Source organism: Hylobates moloch, unplaced genomic scaffold, assembly GCF_009828535.3.
Source record: "Hylobates moloch isolate HMO894 unplaced genomic scaffold, HMol_V3 SCAFFOLD_15, whole genome shotgun sequence".
Taxonomy (NCBI): Eukaryota; Metazoa; Chordata; class Mammalia; order Primates; family Hylobatidae; genus Hylobates; species Hylobates moloch.
In genome coordinates, this window is record NW_026652290.1 from 70,368,996 (window position 1) to 70,388,756 (window position 19,761).

The window sequence follows — 19,761 nt, forward strand, 5'->3', positions numbered from 1 at the left end:
ACACACACACACACACACACACACACACACACACACACACACACACACAAAGCAGGGTTTGGTGGCAAGCGCCTGTAGTCCCAGCTACTGGGGAGACTGAGGTGGGAGGATCACTTGAGCCTGGGAGGCAGAGGTTGCAGTGAGCCAAGATCACACCACTGCACTCCAGCCTGGGCAACAGAGGCAGACCTTGTCTCAAAAAAAAAAAAAGGAAAAGAAAAGTAAGCATTTCTATAGATGAAATGGAAGAGTAGGCATTTGAGACGAAACGTAGAAGGTTAAGTGTGAAACCCAGGGATGGGTTTTATAAAAAGCTGTAGGCCTGCCTACCAGGTTTGAATGGAATATGTTAGAGTAAGAAGTAAGTGGAGTGGGGCCATTTTAGGGAGAATCTTTGAAGGCCAAGCTAGAGTCTGGAACTTCATTTACACAATGGGCACAGGCAACTGTTTCTGTGGGGGAAAGTGGCATGATGAGTGTTCTCTCATGAGGAGTTAAGCTGGCAGATGTGGAGAGATGGTTATCATGAACCTGCACCTCTGTTACTACACAGTTCTCTAAATATGGGAGGTTGGGTTTTGCTGTATTTCAACATTCCTCTTTTATTTAACAGAGAAAAAAACACCAAATACAACTTTATACGATACATGAACTGATTCTGAGGAAAGTGATAATTTTGCAGGTGAAAATCTGAAAAAGAAAAAGAGGAAGGGGTGTGTGTGTGTGTGTTGGGTGTTGGTGGTGAATGCTAAAGCCATCAGAGGTTGAAGGGCTTGTCTTCTTATGCCAGGAGGCTTCGTGTGATAAAGCCATCGCTCCTGTATCTCAATGAGGTTTTTTTTTTAAATCACACTTATTTACTGACCCATAAATCTCTACAAACTATAAATCTCTACAAACCATAAATCTCTATAAACTATAAATTTCTGACTATCTTTATTTTTAACTATATATAACTATATTTATATATAAATATATAACTATATATTAAACTATAAATTTATAATATCTCTATAAACTTATAAACTATAAATCTCTACAAACTATTTTATCTAAATAGACCAGACTCATTTTAATACCATATTCTCCTTAGCCAGAACTCCAAATCTCATTCTATGGCACACTTCCCGAAATTTTTAGGACCCAGTGTGGAAAGTAACTTGAAACCAGCCAAAATGCAGAAACAACTCCAGAAAAATCATAGCACTATCAGGCACAGACAACACATAAATAAATTCATATCGGAGGCATTAAAAACCCAGTACAGGACTGGCAAGGTAGCTCACACCTGTGATCCCAACACTTTGGGAAGCGAAGGCGGGAGGATCATTTGAGGCCAGGAGTTCAACACCAGCCTGAGCAACATGGTGAGACTCTGTCTCTACAAAAAATGTAAAAATTAGCCAGACATGGTTAGTCCCAGCTACTTGGGAGGCTGAGGTGGGAGGATGGCTTGAGCCAGGACTTCAAGGCTGCTGTGAGTCATGATTGTGTTACTGCACTATAGCCTGGGCAACAGAGTGAGATCCTGTCTCTTAAAACGAAAACAAAAAACCCAATACAGTTTCAGAGGAGCATTTTGCCAATATTCAGAGATTATGTGCTAGGAAAGATTATACCCAGAAGAGTAAAAAAAAGGCACACTTGCAGGAATGTACCAAATTAAATCAGCAGATAGAAATTATGTTATCAAAAATATGTGATAATCAGAACTACAAATACCAAACAAAATACAAAACCAGGGATGGGAATTAAAGGTTTTGTGTGTGTGTGTTTAATCAAAATTCTCCTAGGATTGTTTAAAATGCAATTGGTCCATTTGTTCTGAAGGATGCTGACAAATGTGTGTAATTCTCCTGAGGTCCACCATACTTGAAAGTTAATTCACCCTTTCTCAATTCCTCAACATGGGTGGTTTTCTGTTACAAAAATACCAACACTAAACTTGTGCAACTCCTAAACCACAATATTTAAAAATAAGAAAGTCACTGGAGCTAAATTAGGAGACAAGGGCCACACTAAAAAAAAATTATTTTTAAAGCTACCACGCAAAACACGAAGCTTACCTCTTTCGAAGGGATTTCCTTGAGAAACAGCCCATGAGGTAAAATATCAGGGGCACATGGTGATTTTTTTTTAATTTAAACTTTACTTTGTCCAGAGAGGACAGTTAAGACATTTCCTGTGTGTAGGCTCCACCCTTCTCGGCGAGCAGTTTTACAACCTTCCTCAGCCCTTTCGGAATAACAGCCTTTTGTTATGGGTGGGCCTAGGGGTGCACTCCTCCCTCACACCTTCTTCTATTTTCTCCTAGTTTTGCATTTTTTCTGAGACTTCCAGGCTGGGCTGGCGGGGGAGTGGGCTGACGATCCCAGTGGGTACTTTCCCCTAGGCGGGATGACACAATGAAGCTGGGAGTCCGGGCCAGGGGAAGAGGAGGAGCACGCAGTGGATTCTCCGACCCGAAAACCGTGAGGCCCCTAACACAGACCTAGATAATGAACGCCCCCCAAGCCAACTCCTCTATTTACTACTTGCAAGCGCCCCCAGCTAAAGTTTTCAAAAAAGCAAATTTGACTGCCGAAGAGCTCAAGAGAAATGAACCAAAAAGACACAGAGCCGTTCCCCAGAGCGAAGGAAGCTTCCTCTGAGCTAACTGCCAGAGGAATGCGGCACAGCCCAGCAAATGTTTAAAATCACGTCCTGTTCTGCCTCTTGTTTTCCAGAAAAGTGTCATTACTGTCAACTATTTCGCAAGACAAATAAACCAATGAATGAAAGATATCCTCCCCCCTCTTCCCAATGAAAACATTCTAGGGCTGAGCGGCTTCCTTCCTTCCTCCTCCTCACAGGAACCACATTTGCAGCACTGAGAAGGTTAAAATAAGAAACACACAGTCCTCGAATACTACTTTTTTACAGTGCTAGAGCCATTCCCAGCCTACTACTGACTCCAGGGGCTTCCAAACGGAAGGACTTCTGCTTTCAGTTAGGAACCTTTTTTCATGTATAAGCTCGGAGACACTGCTGGCCAGAGCCTGCTGGTTGGGCAGGGACAGCTGAGGGCTGCAAGGGCCGCAGGGAAAACAGCACACTGGTGCACACACAGGCTCCTGGTCTCCCTAAAAATATGTTCAGTAAAATATTGGACTCATTCAATTATTTGAGCCTTAAACAGACTCCAAGAAACCTGTAATTGATCCAACTAATCCAACCCATAGCGTTGAAATGACAATAACTGGCTTTCATTAGAAATTATACAGCCCACTAAATAGACGGCAAGGCTCTTCCCAACACATCAGAAAAATTAAAATTAAGCTTCTGAATAAAAAACTGTAATTTACCGAAGGCTTAGGAACAAAAAGACCACTCCCTCTCCCCCTTTGCTATTGTTCTACAGGACTGGGTCTGAGCAGTGCACTTTACACCTTTAAAGCTTCCCAGAGGTAAGAGGCTGGGGGCTGGGAGCCAGAGGCGACCCGGAATCAAATACCTGCATACTAATAAGTCTGTAAGCACTGATTTACTAGGATGTAAAGTTAGCTAAAAGTAAAGAAAATGTGTGTGCAGCAGTTATCTGACAACCTAGAAAGCCAAAAGGGTGCTGGAGAGAGAGGGACTCCAAATGGTGACTCTTCTGGAGTGGAGTATGAGCAACTGCCTTCCCGAAGTCGTGAATGGGGTGCCCGCAGCCAACCACAGGGTCTGGGGCCGAGCTGTGAAGCCGCCCGTCTTCACTGGAGTCACGTACCATATGGCACAAATAAAGCCTCCAAGAACCCCCGTTGGCACGGCCCCAGGACAGGCCCGGCCTTTGGGAGGGGGCTTACCTTGCAGCTGCTTGAATCTGCCTTCCAGCTGGTTGTAGTTGTAAGGCACCTGCCCCGTGTACGCAGGCGACAGCGGCCCGGAGATGCTAGACGTCCTCTGCAATTCCATTATGCCCGGTGTAACGCCCCGGCAGACTGCGCCCTGGAAGTCCCGCTCCAGCCCCCTCCCACTCCCATCCAACACGCAGCAGCCTCCGCAGCGCTCGGCTCCTTAGGCGAGCCCCATTCCGGTCTGCAAGTCCAGCAGGGTGATCTGATGGGAAGTTGGCTGCAGGAGAGTCCACCTTAGCTCGGCGAGGAGTTACTACACAGGCATCTAATTTCTTGCTTTCCCTCCTTCCGTGGCCCTTGCCTGGAAGCTCGAAATAAATTACTGAAAAGGTGGGAGAAGCAGAAAGGAGGCGCAGGTTCTACTTCAGAACTTTTAAATATGGCCAATCCTAAGCATGCCACGGTTGCCGAGCCCGGGAGCTCGGGGCGCAGCGCGCACACCTCCTCCCGGCTGCCCGCGGCGGCCGCCGGTTTGTAATTTTATCAGGAGCCACTCGCCGTGTGCTGGGCGGTGATGTCACCTGATTAGCATAACAGCATTGTAGAAGAAAGGCTGTACCACGAGGAGGGGCGCGGGGGAGCCCGGCCGGCCCGCGGCCCCCTGCCGGTCCCGCACGGTCCGCGATCGCCCCAGCCGCCCGGCAGCCGCCGACCCCGGGCCGGGCCCTGGACTCGCCGCCGGCCCGAGCCGCGGTGGTGCCTTCCCAAACAGAGCTGCTGGAATTACAATCTTTTGTTGAGCCTCATGTAACGGAAAAGTCTCCGATTACTATCACTTGAAAAGGCGAGCGCGCCCACGGGACTGCCGGGAGAGTGAAGAGCCCCAAGGGTCCCGGGCCCGCACGGCTCATTCACTCTCCAGCGTCTGCGGAGGTAACGCGGCCGGTACCTGGGCGCGCGCGACTGCCCCAGTGCGCCGGCGCCAACCACGCGGCGGCGGCCCGGCGCGCCACCGGGAAGTCAGACAAAGTCACTCTCAGAGCGCTGTGCAGGGCCACAGCCAGGGGAGGTGTAAGATCGGGCTCAGTGAAGAATCTCGGCCGACTTACGCTGCCATCAGGGGATATGAAGGCGGTGGTTTCCTGGAATAACACGGGCCTATGATAGGAATTCGACGCAAGGAAGATTTATGGGAGCACCGACTTGCAAGGCATTGTGGGAAAAAGGTACACAGGTAAACACCGCTCAGATCCCTGACCTGGAATTGTTTATGATCCGGTGGGGAGATGAGGGAACCGAAACTACCCTCAAATTCCTACTCTGATTTGTAAAACAAGGCCTCTAAACTTGTGGTTCTCCAAAATTTTAAATCTCTCCTTCCCAGCTTCTTCTCCCACCAATCTCAACCAAAAATGAAATCTTCCACACAGAAAAGAGAATGATCAAAATGTATTCTTGGGAAATTGACTCTAGATTTCCCCGCTCTCTCCACCCTCCTGTCCCCCTTTTTCCTCACTACCTAAACAGGCAGACAACAAATTACACTTTTGGCATTTCCAGTTTGGAGCCCTGCAGCAATACTCACTGAAGAAGGTAATTTCATTCCTCAGGGATTCCAATCTGCAGTAAAGAGGTGGGCCCCCACCCTAGGTTCACCTTAGTCCCCAGGGCACTTGTAATTGAAGTAACTGCATCCTGTCCAGGCTTAGAATTAAACCCAGAGCCTAGCTAACTGCTCAATGCTGAACAACCCCCAACTCCTTCCAGCCACATAACTAGGTTTTTAATACTTCCACATGTCAACCTTTGGCTTTTGAAAGCCAGGCCCAACCTGAAGGAGAAGACATTTCTTATCATCTAAGATGTAGAACATTTTTTAAAGCCCCTAAGTGCTGCCAATTCACAATGCTGATGGGAGGCTAGGCAGGGCATTACAAAACACTTGGTCTTGGAAAAAGCACGTGACTAGGATTCCCAAGACCTGAGTTTTTAGTCCTGGCCAAGCCTCTTAATTACCCTATGACCTTAGAAGAAACCCTGGATTCTTTCTAAACCTCAGCTGTCAGAATGAGTAATAATTAATGCCCACCTCCACAGGGTCACTGAGGAGATGATGTGGAAATGTTCTAAAAATTATCATACTTTCAAAATTAAGAGTATATTCTTCAAAATGCACTCCTCCTTTCATCACCGCCCCCCCCCCCCACACATACCACATCAAGACTACAAAAGGGAAGCTGAATTGGAAACCATCTCAATGAAGATCTTTTTAACAAGCCCTTCTTTACAACTAAGTATACTGGTGAAATGATAAGTCTCTAAGTGTCCAGCTATGGCACTGAAAATGAGATTACAAAGTGCTTTGCCAACTTATAACGTTTTAATCATTGGGCCACTTAATGAAGAAAGGGAGTCACCACTCAGTATCTCCCTTTCAGCTCCCTCTAGTATGGGGTAGTACATGAAATACTTTTTTAATGAACCAGGTTGCACATAATATGATGGCAGTAGAGCTGGGACGAAAGTAGCCACATTCAATCCTGCGAAGCCAACACTGAATGAACCAGGCAGAGTGAACACATGCAAGTATTAGAAAGGTTTGGACACTGGGGAAGGGTTTAATAACCCCACAGGGATAAGAAGTAAGAAATGGGAATCCATTCGGTGTGATGGGACCAGGGAAGAATAAGACAGATCCCTGATGGCCCATCTGACCACCTCCAGTTCAGCAGTGGGGAGGAGGTAAAGGAAGGCCAGAGGTATTCATTCTTTATTTCTTCAGTGTTTACTGGTCTGTATTTACAGTATTTAATGTGTGCAAGGCACACTGCCAGGTGTTTTAGAAGATTCAAAATCGACCAGGAGTGTTGCTAGCCAAAGGAAATGGGACAAATGTGCAAACAGTAAAGTATCAAAAGAATACAGTAAGGGCCAGGGGAGGACAGCTGCAAAAAATCAGAGGACAAGGAGGACGCATCTGCCTTTTGGAGGAAGGTAGGTGGGAAGAACTCTAGGAGGGACTGGCATTTTGATCAAACCTTGAAACACCGGTAGACATCAACAGGCTGGAACAAGGGAGAAGCCTCCTCTCAAGCAGCACAGTAAAAGCATGGATGCCCAGGAAACAGCACCAGCAAGTGCTGCAGTTTGGCTGGAGGATAAGGAACCGTCAGGCTGGGAGGAAAGCCCCGAAAAGCAAGTTAGAACTAAGCCTGGTCTGGAGCCACTGGAGACTTTTGAGCCAGGGGAGTAGAGGGTGTGGGCTGGACTCTAGAGATGATTAATCTGGAAGTGGTATGTTAAGAATGGGCAGAAAGGAGAGGAAATGAAAGCAGCAAGGTCAACTGGGTGGTTAGTGCAATAGTCCAGGTGAAAGGAGCAATCAAATGAAAAAGAATGGGCTGACGTAAAAATTAATCCAAAGGACTTTGGTAACTAACTGTATGTGGGAGGATCAAAAGAAAGGGACAAAGAAGACTCTCAGGGTTTTAGAGCTGGCTAGAGGGGTGCAGGGGACAAGTGCACATTTCCTTCTAGACAGGTGGAATCTGAGTTACCTGCAATACCACTGGGTGACATGTCTGGAGCAGTCAGGGATGTGGAACTAGAGCTCAAAACTGAAGATACAGTCCTGAGTGCAGAGGTAGGAGTTGAGATAGTTGTGGGGTTAAATCTAGGAAAGGTGGTAAGAGGCAAGGGGCTAAGCATGGAGCCCTGGGGAAGGCCTGGGTTTGGGAGGAAGAAGAAAAACCAGTAGAGATGCCAGGGAGTTGCAGAATGAAAATCTAAGGAGAGAGACTCAAAGAGGAAAGAGGGTAGATGGTCTTAAGTGTTGCAAAACAAACTAAAAAATAAAACTTAGAGAAAAGGCATTCGGTGTGCCAATTAGCAGGTCAATTGGGTTAAGAAAAGCAAAAGCTAGGTTACAGGGAGTTAGAAAATAAGGAGAAAGGAGGAGGAGGAGGAGGACGAGGAAGAAGCTATGAAGATGAGAGTAGTGAATGAGGGTTATCAGACTCAGGGGAAGATGTTCCAAGGCAGGGCCCAAGTCAGTATGTCCTCTGTGCACAGGTTTCAGCCCTAAGTTGGCATAGGTGGGAAAAGGCCAGTGGGAAGATGGCTCAAAGGTATGGATGGAACAAATCAAAAGTGCTGTGGTCTGGTGGAAAGACTCAAGTCCAGAGTCAGGAACTCAGGCTTACTCTAATTTCTGAGTACCAAGGAGCTATGTAATCTTGAGCATGTTTCTCACGTTCTCTGGGCCTCTCAATCTTTGTCTATAAACCAAACAGTTTGGAATCTATGGTCATAAAAAATTCCTTCTGGAATGTTTAGTATTAAATGTATTAGTGATTTGGGTTAACCCTGCTTAGGTCCCACTTCTAACTGCAGTCCCAGTTATCGTCAATCTCCACATAAACTGAATGGCCGTAATAACCAGAACCATCACACTTGGTAGGCTTACAGAATGCTTCCACATACATTTTCTCAAGTGACTAACCCTGTGAGGCAGGTGTGGTCACCATTTTGCAACCAAGGTAGCTGAGATTCACAGAAATACATACAGTGCCTTGCCCAGGGCCCCAGCTGGTGAGCGGCACAACCAACACATGGACCCTAGATCCACCATGTCAGCGTGCTCCCCATCTCCCCACCTCTGCTGTTTCTCCCATATGCTCAGAGTATATCCAGCTTACTATGGGTTTCTAAGCTTTTCTGAAAAATCAAAGAACTCAATAAGTGGTATCAAGATTAACCTAAAACCCAAGCAGGCCTCTACACAAACCTCTACAACATTTAGTTTTGAGTCAGGATTAGGCACATGCTCTGCTAGTTCACCTAGAGCTTGCTGCTTGAAGGGTTCTGTGGTTCTGAGTGGGTTTTATTAGGTCTTGTTTGGTTTTGTTCCTCTTCTCATACTTGGTAGACCTGTACACTGATTCCGTATGACTTAGCATGTGGCAAGGTAAGATTAAGCCTCTGTTTGTTCTAAGAGGCTTTACACAGTCTTGAGGGGAAAGAAAGATGAATGCTTTTCCTGCATTACAGCAAGCTTGAGTGGGTAAACTTTAGATGTTCATTTCGTGAACATCCAGACACTATCAAGACTCAGTATGTCTGGGAGACGATGTCCAAAATGACAAAATGTGATAGGATTTGTACACATTCAACCTTGGGATTTGAAAAACCAATCTGAGAGCTGAGAAAGAAGTGATGGGAACAGGGAGGGACAGAAAACAACAAAGTTTCATACAGGATGTGTTTTGCCAAATTCTCTGCTGCTTTCTACTGCCATCTCCACATCTGTCTTCCATTCTTCATTGGTGTCAAGTCCCTTGGCATTGGATGACCACAGCCAATTGCTTCTAAGCATTTCTTTATAGGAAACCAAAATAATGCTAAAATAATCCTCTTCCATTAGCGTGGCCAGATAGAGAAGCGGCTCTAAACCATGCCACTGCATTTATGCTGCAGTAGGCACTGGTTTATATTATGTTTCTGTCTCATCTCTCTAGTTCTCTTTCTGTCTTACCTCTCTGGCCCACCCACTCCCTTACTAGGAACCTCTTGCCCACCTCTCCCACTCTTGAATCCTTAACTGAGATCATTCTTTTCTTTCCACTAACGCCCAAAGAGCCTCCCACTCCCTACTAGTTGCCACCTTCTTTTCTCCCTAAAACCTGCCTCTGTTAAAAACCTAGCCCTTTTTCAATGGAAATTTCCCCACTTACCAGATAACTCAACTAACTAACCAAGCGTACCCCAATGAAATCCAGCAAAAAAGAAAAGACAGAAGAAATTATATGAAGCCTCCTTTTCCCCCCAAAAGAACAATTTTCAAAAGCCCTACTGGCATAGCACATTTGACACTGGTATTTCTATGCCATTGCTACCTGCCTGCCACCTCTTTAGAACATCTCCTTTCTCCCCAGTGGCACCTCCCACTCAAGGCCCATGGCCTGGGCAGCTGGAAGCAGTCAGGAGCACTTCCCCTCCCCTCACAACTCACACTATTCTTAGAAAACCATGGGTGAGACCACTTCTCAACTTACAGAGTACCGCCCATGTAAGCATTTGAATCAGGGCTTGGACATGTGAAGCTACAGGAGAAAAGGTGGTTAAAAGCAGACCTGGGGCCAGGCGTGGTGGCTCACGCCTGTAATCCCAGCACTTTGGGAGGCCAAGGCAGGCAGATCACGAGGTCGGGAGGTGGAGACCAGCCTGACCAACATGATGAAACCCAGTCTCTATTGAAAATACAAAACTTAGCCAGGTGTGGTGGTGGGCGCCTGTAATTCCAGCTACTCAGGAGGCTGAGGCAGGAGAATCGCTTGAATCTGGGAGGTTGAGGTTGCAGTGAGCTGAGATCGCGCCACTGCACTCTAGCCTGGGTAACAGCGAAACTCCATCTCAAAAAAAAAAAAAAAAAAAAGCAGACCTGGGACCTAAGAAGCTGGCTCTGCCACTTTTTAACCTTGGTTCTCTGTGCCTAAAAAGTTGGCATAATAATGGGACCAACCTCATAGAGGTTGAGATAATTTATAAATATCTCAATTAATTTATAAATTGAGACAAATGTCTACAAAGATACTATTATAGTACAGTCCTCGTGGCTATAATTGCTAGGCTTTAAACTCCTCATAGGAGAAATTTCAAAAATTAATTATATCCCACTTTTGGCCATCTGTTACCTCACCAAGGAAGCTATCAGCTGCACGATGTTGCAGGTTTCATGTGGAATCACAGACCTTAGGCTGGGAACAAGGGTGACCACCCCTCTGGATTTTTGGAGAAGGGCATTTCTCAGTGGCAGGAGCAGTCCTCCCTCTGGGATGTACTGACACCCTCCGTTCCCCTCTCTTTAACTCAGCCCATTATGCACTGGGAAAGGCATACTCAGAATCACATTTTATAGCAGTGACACCTCAGAGATAACCAGAACACAATACTTACTATGAAACAAGTTACAGAAGTCCTATATTTGAGAAAAGCCAATGTTTATTTGAGGTGGGGCTATCAGATTTAATACTTCAGGACTCAAAATAACTAGAAAAAAAATTAAAGAGAGGACAAAAGATATTTTTCTGTCCATAGCAATTACTCTCTCTGTTCCGTGAAGGATATGGATGGTTCTTTCTCCCTCTCTTTACACCTTCCCCCCATCCCCCCCACACCCATAAAACCATCTAAGTATACAGCCGAATCTGAAATACCAGGGCAAAGCTGGTTTCCATTTATATCTTTTCCCTGTTTCTTGCCTAACTGGTCATATCAGACCTGAATACAAAACACCTGAGATCACTGCTGAGCAGGAGAAAAACGGCAAGTTACACTGGAAACAAGCACCCAAGGTCCTAGGAAGGAATGTAGTTTATTGAATCTTCTACCGCAGCCAAACCTTATCCCTGCATTCTTACCGTGTCTGTTATCTACACATGCTAAGCTTCCCTGCACAGACAAAACAATGCCCCGGTCCAGAGGCCCCGGCTTTGCCAAACAGGTAGTGCTATGCCTGTGAATGTAGCAGCAGCCAGAGCCACAGCTGGGCTCCTCTGCTGCAGGTAGAGTGGTTTAAAGGAAAAGAACATCTGAGGAATGCAGTTGGGGCCAGGCCTGCTCTTGCCCAGAGTTCTTGGTTCTGCTTTTCACCTCCAGCATCGAGGGAAACAGCTGACACACACAGGTGTTCAGAGCCATCCAGGCCAGAGTTTTACAAGAGTGATATGGGGCAGTGAGAAGATACTGTTCCCTGGGTAGCAGAGCTCATGGGAAAGAAATGGGTAAGGAATAAATACAAATCTATTCTTTGTGAAAATAGGCCTCTGGGCCCTGCCCTCAAGTATATTCACACCCATATTACCTTTTCCAGGAGGTGTGAAAAGAAAATGTGAAAAGGGCAGGTAGGGCAGGCACTTGGAGAGGGAAGGAGAAAAGAGAAAGGTGGGGGGCATGCAAATCTCATCGTTAAGACGTACTCCTCCTCTACAGAGAGCCAAAGTCAACTCATCTGACACGTTCTCAGCCCCATCCACGGGCATAGGCTATTGGAGGGACCCATGACATGGTGAGAAGTGATTTCTTCTCTGCAGGGACTTTCAACCTAGCTGAGGAAATCAGACACACTAGGACACACGCATACACAAACACAAGGGTGTAATATGTAACAAATGACAGGTTAGTGACAGTAACAGCTATAGATAGTTACGGTAAGTACCATTCTAAATTAAGCAACAACTACATTTCTCTACTTGGCTGAGAAAATATCAGAGCAGGATTTCTTCCACACAAACACTCTCTGTTCCTATTCCGTCTTATCTGTGCAATTTTAATGTTACTTCTAACCAAATCCCTGCTGACATGTGCCGTTCTAACATGAGAGTGTAGGTAGTGTAATTGGGGGTGTGGGGTGTGTTTCTTGCTCTTTGAAAAACAGGTCCCGATTACCCAGTTGCAGGGATATGGAACAACGTGTGCAGCCCTGGCGTGTTAAAATGTGAAATATTTTAAGGGTGCAGTCATTTCCTCCTCCTCAGCACCTGAGCTTCTGCTGATCTCTCAGAGATAGCACAGCCTCCCTGCCACAGGACTTTGTTAGGCAGCCACTCGCTGGGCACAGGCCCTGAATAATTCATGGACAGCCCAGTCACTCAGGAGCGCCAAGGCCTGCCAGCTGCCTTGTAAGTAGGAGGTAGGCTCCAGACTTACTGTAAAATAAATACTACAGCTACCTCTGAGACCTTCTTTACAGACACCATAAAACACCCTTCCCTCTTTTCCTTATCTCCCCATTTTAAACCAGGTAATTTCTGGCAGGATCAAAGTACACCTGACTTTTACTGTAAGGAAGATAAGTCCCAAGGGGTAGGGAGAAAGTGATGTCCTCAAACAAGTGCATGACCAGGATGGCATTCCCATGCCCAGGCTACTGAGATGGCACGGGCAAAGACCAGATACTGTGCCCGACACAAGACAGATGCTCAATAAATGTCTGTCCCCATCTCTTCCTCCTAACTGTCCCCTCTGCTACAACCAAACTGATCAGTGCCCCACCTGTCTTGGGCTTTCCATGCCTCTGCTCTTGGCCCTCCCCTCACCTTTTAGTCCCAAGTCCATTCATCCTTCAAGCCCAGCTCAAAGCCTTCCCTCCTCTAGGAAGGCTTCCCAGATTACCCAGCTGGGATGATGGCTCCTTCTTAGAAACCCTACACCAGCACTGTCAGCCTCCCTCGTCCAGCACATATCATACACTCTATGAGAGCACTGCTTATCTCTTCTTGTGTACCAGTCTTACCTGCTTAATTAAAATAATGGAAAGTGCACCAGACGCAGACTCAAGAGAAGTGAAGGGCACACTCCATTCTCACCTTTTAACACTGACTGGCTATGTGACCATGAGCCGTTCGCTTGGCTTTTCCAATGTTTTCCCTAAAACCAAAGCATCTGAAATAGAAAATCTCTAAAAATTGGTATATACATACAACAGAATCTTACTTAAAAGCAAGGAAATCCTGTCATATGCTGCAGCATGGAGGACATAATGCTCTTGGAAAATACTATGAGCTGTTTTAGGACAGATAGAACTCTTTTTTTTTTTTTTTTTTTTTTTTTTGAGACAGAGTTTCATTCTTATTGCCCAGGCTGGAGTGCAATGGCACAATCTCGGCTCACTGCAACCTCTGCTTCCAGGATTCAAGCGATTCTCCTGCCTCAGCTTTCCGAGTAGCTGGGATTACAGGCGCGCACCACCATACCAGCTAATTTTGGTATTTTTAGTACAGATGGGGTTTCACCACGTTGGCCAGGCTTCTGACCTCAAGTGATCCACCCTTCTTGGCCTCCCAAAGTGCTGGGATTATAGGCGTGAGCCACTGTGCCCGGCCAAATGCAAGTCTTACAGAACCTTCACCCCATACCCCCGGCCCAAGATCTTTAAGGAACAGTTAAAAATGATTTAGGCATTTTTGAAAGCTGAACACTAATGAAAAGAAGGACTCTGTGAGGGAGGTATCACCATATTTTGAATCACAGAGCCTATGCCAGCCTAGGTAACATCCCCTCATCCATACCTTAATCTTTCACAGTCAGATGATAGCTGAAAGTCTTAACAGGTGTCAGAAGTTCCTTTTAAAAATTCCTCTATCTAAGCCAACCCATCTCATTTATAGGAAGGAAAATGAGAAATGAGGCACACAGCCATGTGCCCAGAGTTACAAAGCAAGCTATTGGCATGCTGGAGATTAGAAAGCAGGCCTTCTGAATTCCTGCTGCCATTTCTAGAGCAAACCTGAAGGCAGAGGAAGCTAAGCACAAAGGAAGTAGCGTGCATTTCTCATGCCAGTCAATGAAGTGGGCCCAGGGCTTGGAATCAGGGAAAACTCACCTTAATGTCCTTTCCCCACTGCCTTCCAGCATCCAACACAAAGGTGGAGCCAAAAGGCCTGTCCTGAGTGCTAGATGAGTGATATCTTTTTATGTTCTCTGATGTCCAACTTGCACCAGCTCAGACAGAATGACAGCCCAGGATGTGGTACAAGCACAGCTTCCATGTCATCCTTCCAGCCCAGTGTAGAACCATACACAAAGATGACCTCAGCAAACTTTGTTGTTTAAAAATCCTTTTTCTCAGTTTTATACGTTGACCTTTCCTTTATTATTCGTATGGTGTCCTGAGGAATAGCCTACTCAGGAGGCATTTAAAAAAATACCTGACAAATGGAATTATTCATCACAACTAGAATTATTTTATTTTATTTTATTTATTTTGAGACAGAGTCTCGCTCTGTTGCCCTGGCTGGAGTGCAGTGGCACGATCTTGGCTCACTGCAAGCTCCGCCTCCTGGGTTCACGCCATTCTCCTGCCTCAGCCTCCCGAGCAGCTGGGACTACAGGCGCCCACCACCACGCCCGGCTAATTTTTTGTATTTTTAGTAGAGACGGGGTTTCACTGTGTTAGCCAGGACGGTCTCGATCTCCTGACCTCGTGATCTGCCCGCTTCAGCCTCCCAAAGTGCTGGGATTACAGGCGTGAACCACCGTGCCCGGCCACAACTAGAATTTTAATGACAGGTGAAGAATGAAGAGAAAGAAGAGAAAGACTAAGCTCTTTTCTAATACCTGCCAAGCTCACCTATAACTACCTCTCCACTCACCTCTTTTCATTACTATTTTTATCACCAATACCTTAATCACCATTACTCTTTTAATTACCATCTACCAAGAAAGACACAATTTGAGACCATGTTGGTGCCTTTTTTCCATTATACCGTATTTTGAATAACATTCTAAAAGCTTCAGTAAAGGATATGGAGAAATTGGAAACCTTGTACGCTGTTGGTAGGAATGTAAACGGTGCAGCTGCTGTGGGAAATAGTATGGAGGTTCTGCAAAAAATTAAAAATATAACTACCATATGGTCCAGCCATTCCCCTTCTGGATATATATCCAAAAGAATTGAAAGCAGGATCTCAAAGAGACACTTGCATTCCTATGTTCATTGCAGTATCATTCACAATAGCAAGAGGTGAAAGCAACTCTAATGTCCATTAATGGATGAATGGATAAACAAAATGTGGCATATACATATAATTGAATATTACTTAAAAAGAAGAAAATTCTGTCATATGCTACAACATGGATGAAGCTTGAGGACATCATGTTAAATGAAATAAGCCAGTTAGAAGAAAACAAATATTGCATGATTCCACTTACATGCAGTATGCTGAGTAGTTAAACTCATGGAAAGAGAAAGTAGAATGGTGGTTGCCAGGAGCTGGGGGAAGGGGAACGTGGTGAGTTATTCTTTAATGGGTGTAGAGTTTCAGTTTTTCAAAATGAAAAGGGTCTAGAGATCTGATTGCACAACAATGTGAACATAGTTAACTCTACTGAAGTTACATTTAAAAGTGGTTAATATGGTAAACCTTACGTTATGTGTTTTTTTTTTTTACCACAATTAAAAATGAATTTTAAAAACATACTTCAGTAAAGACAAGGAATGCACCACTGGGCAGGGGAAGAAACGGCAGATCTGAAGCCACATGTTCCCCACCTATGATGCTGAAGCTCAAACCAAACATTCTCAAATGCTGTCAATCAACACATTGATCTCTCTAAGTCCTATCTTCCACCCTTAGGAAAAAAGATATTTACTCGGAATCCTGCCAACTCTCATTTTCACAACAAAAGGCTTCATAAATTAGTTACTGCCTCCCAGCCTCACATTTGTGTGCAGCGCAATAGAGTTCATCAGAGTTTATCCATTTCCCACAGAGTTGTCACTAGAGCCAGACTTCATGATCTCGACAAACCCAACCTTCATGAAATTGTTCAAAAACTTTATTTTTCAGTCAGCATCTTTGAGATTGAGTCCTTGAAACACAGGGGAAATAAATTGGTAGTTTAGAAATAGCAGCAATGCATCATATTCAAGCAGGCAGGTACACATTTACACAACTTAGGAGTGTGTGTATGGACATATACAGGAGAATGCCTACATGTATACAGATCACTTTAACAGATATCAGACAAGTTTTTCTTACTCTGAAGGTTTTGTGATACCCCCATCATCAACTATCCTGAAACACTTAGACTTGCCCAGCCAGCTAAAGAACACTGATATTCTGTCAATGTGGGTACATACATAGTTTGCTGTTGCGAATAATTTTGCCATAATAAGGGCTTATGAAGCAGCAGACCAAGGTTCTTACTGATCAAAAAATTGTCCTTGTAGCTGGCCTATTAGAGATCACGGAAGGGCAAATGGCAAAAATCATTACACAGGAAAGAGGTCTGTAATTTGTAGTGATTATAATCAAAATTACACTAGTTCTTGTTAATAACACTACAAGAGCCTGCATTTCTGACTCATCAAACATAAAACATTAACAAAAATTAACATGAGACTAGGTCTTGAGTTAGAGTCACAGGGCCTTATTTCCTGGAGAAGGACAAAGGTTGCCATCATCCCTGTACCAATACACAATGTGTCTCACTGTGTACACAGAAACCACCAGGAAACAAACGCCAAAATTTACCTTGGTAACAACAGCCGTTAGCATGCTAACTCCCTAAGAGCATATACATAATCTTAGAGGTCTGAGGGCCCTCAGAATCCATCCAGCCCACCCCCTTGTTTTTCAGATAAGAACACTGAGACAGGCTGGATGGGGTTCTCTAAAGTCGAGCTAGAGCGGCCCAGTGGACTCCCAGAGCTCCTGATTGCAGTAACAGTACCGACAATGCCCCCCACCCACCACCATCTGAATCCATTTTTGTACATGCCATCAAAAAGCTTTGTTACCTAAAAATAGTTTTGCTGGATTTTAATGTCCATCTGCCAGCTTTTTCTAACGGTAGGTTAGCAATAGAATAGTAGGCATGTTAAATGAAGCACTCAGCTAGTATCTATCACTTAGTGGGGTCTCCGGGTACCTTTGCTTATTTAACTTCATCCTTCCTTAAATAAAAGTTTACTCCTTTTTGTATATACCCAGTAATGGTATTGCTGGGTCAAATGGTATTTCTAGTTCTAGATTCTTGAGGAATTACCACACTGTCTTCCACAATGGTTGAACTAATTTACACTCCCACCAACAGTGTACTGGGTATATACCCAAAGGATTATAAATCAGTCTACTATAAAGACACATGCACACGTATGTATATTGTGTCACTGTTCACAATAGCAAAGACTTGGAACCAATCCAAATGCCCATCAATGACAGACTGGATAAAGAAAATGCGGCATATATACACCATGGAATACTATGCAGCCATAAAAAAGGGTGAGTTCATGTCCTTTGCGGGAACATGGATGAAGCTGGAAACCATCAATCTAAGCAAACTATTGCAAGGACAAAAAACCGAACACCGCATGTTCTCACTCATAGGTGGGAGCTGAACAACGAGAACACATGGACACAGGGCAGGGAACATCACACCCTGGGGCCTATTGGGGAGTAGGGGGCTGGTGGAGGGATAGCATTAGGAGAAATATCTAATGTAAATGATGAGTTGATGGGTGCAGCAAACCAACATGGCACATGTATACCTATGTAACAAACCTGCACATTGTGCACATGTACCCTAGAACTTAAAGTATAATACAAAAAAAAAAAAAAAAAGTTTACTCCTTTTTAAAACTTTGTTCAAGTTTGTTTGTATAGCCTACCAGAAATCCTATCTAGGATATATTTTATATCTCTATATCTTATTCATATTGCCCTGTCTTTCTGATATAGTATTTAGCACAAATAAATGTTTGACATTTTTTAATAGGTCACTTAGGCCTCCTGTTTTAAATTAGTCATGTGTATCTCTTGTGCTTGACAGTCAGAAACAAACAGACCAAAATGACCCTGTAAAAGTATCTGATTCTCAACTCTAAACCTTTTTGTTAAGTTTAGGCAAGGTCTGGCTCTTCGGGGAAAGGTTTAACAAGTTCAATAACCGCTCTGACGTCACAAATGAGATACTTGAGGTATCTCAAAGTCTTACTCATAATTTTCTAATACAGAGTAATTGTAGGGAGAGGTACAAGATTTTCCCCCCATTAATTAAAGGGTATTCAGAGCCCTACCAATACTTATGTGAAGGAAGGCAATTTCCAAGAAGGTCGGAAAAGGCAGGTCAAAGATAGGCATCAGAAGCTTTCAATTACTGCCTGGAACCCAGAAGCCTCTGATTTATATTACCACTAGAGCAAGCTGGGGTAAACAACAACCTGATTCAGAAAATCTCAGACTGAAATCTGTAACACGGAGGATAATGCTTTCCAAAGACTTCTATTAGTATTATAGTAATGTTCTATAATGTTCTCTAAGATGAAAGTGATACACACATTTTAAGTATTACAAATAATCCTCCTGGAAATTTAGTAATATTTCTTCTTTATTATCCCCTTATACCAAACTACAGCTGTCTCAACAAAGAGGAACAGAGCACTAAAGCTAAATAACCCCCATGAAGGACCAACCCTCTTCCAGTAACAGCCAGCCTGTCTGACTTGGGATTGTTCTACACTGACCATGTCTCTCTCCCTCCAAAGAACATGCATCTCCCACTCCCATCTGTCTCTCCCTCCAACCTCAGTCATGTGTTTTTGGGGTGGGAGGGGGGACCAATTTATCAAAAGTTTAAAATATTTTTATTGTATTTTTCCATTAAATCATTCTCTCAATAAATGTTTAGGATTATGCAGGATCATTTTAGTGTGCATTGAGTGCAAATCCGAAACAGGAAAGTACAGTGAGAGAAGATACAAATGCAAAGACCGTATTAATTTTTTAAATTTAAAAAAAAATCTTTTTCAGTGCTTTTCCTGCTTCCCAGGAGAAGGACTGAGAGTCACGAATGCCCTCTAAACTTCACAGCCACAGGTCCCCAGTGTCGTCAGGCCATCAGAACATGTGCCCTTTGAATGTTCCTGCCTCCTCCTTGGCTTCTCCTCAACTTCCCTTGCATGAATGCAATATTTCTCAATATGGAAGGCCCCTTTGCAGGGAGGAAACAGGAGCCCTCCCTTCAGAAGATTTATTTCCATAAGAAATGTTATAATTAACATTTCACATGCATGCCCACTGTGTGCAGACACCGAGCTAGGCATCTTCCACATTATTTTAAGTTCCTGCAACAATCCCATAAGGTGGATATTATCCTCATTCTAAAGGAGTCACTTGCCCACCATCGCATAGCTAGTAGGCAACAGAGCAGGGACCTCATGTGGGACTCCAGGCCTCTGAAGCCATCCTTCCTTCCTCAGCATCACCCCTGAGATGGACAGTCCTGGATAGCTGAATCCAAACCCAGGAACATTCAGGTGCTCCAGCCGTGGGAGGACCTCCAAAGTGTATTCAGACAGGTAGACTGAAAGAGCCTCAGGGCCCATACAGTTTCCAAAGGCTGGACAGAATACAGACAAATATCAGCTAAGAAAAACATA

General features: G+C 44.5%; 1 protein-coding gene and 1 long non-coding RNA gene across 5 annotated transcripts in view; one reads left to right on the forward strand and one right to left on the reverse strand.

The window, feature by feature from the left end:
• Window positions 1-19,761, reverse strand: part of SPTBN1 (spectrin beta, non-erythrocytic 1) — a 220,518-nt gene that overhangs the window by 115,195 nt on the left and 85,562 nt on the right. Inside the window, exon 1 of one of the 4 annotated variants that reach the window (XM_032177260.2) lies at window positions 3,831-4,378. The exons of 2 other annotated variants lie outside the window; for them this stretch is intronic. In XM_032177260.2, the coding sequence (XP_032033151.1) occupies window positions 3,831-3,939 (109 nt within the window). In that variant the 5' untranslated portion in view covers window positions 3,940-4,378. Of the gene's footprint in view, window positions 1-3,830; window positions 4,397-19,761 lie in introns of those variants that run through there. One more of the 4 variants, XM_032177261.2, reaches the window with a different exon arrangement.
• Window positions 4,485-19,039, forward strand: LOC131381310 (uncharacterized). The gene is made up of 4 exons (XR_009209960.1): window positions 4,485-5,055; window positions 5,349-5,414; window positions 6,308-6,418; window positions 18,738-19,039. It is a non-coding gene; the product is annotated as an uncharacterized LOC131381310 (long non-coding RNA).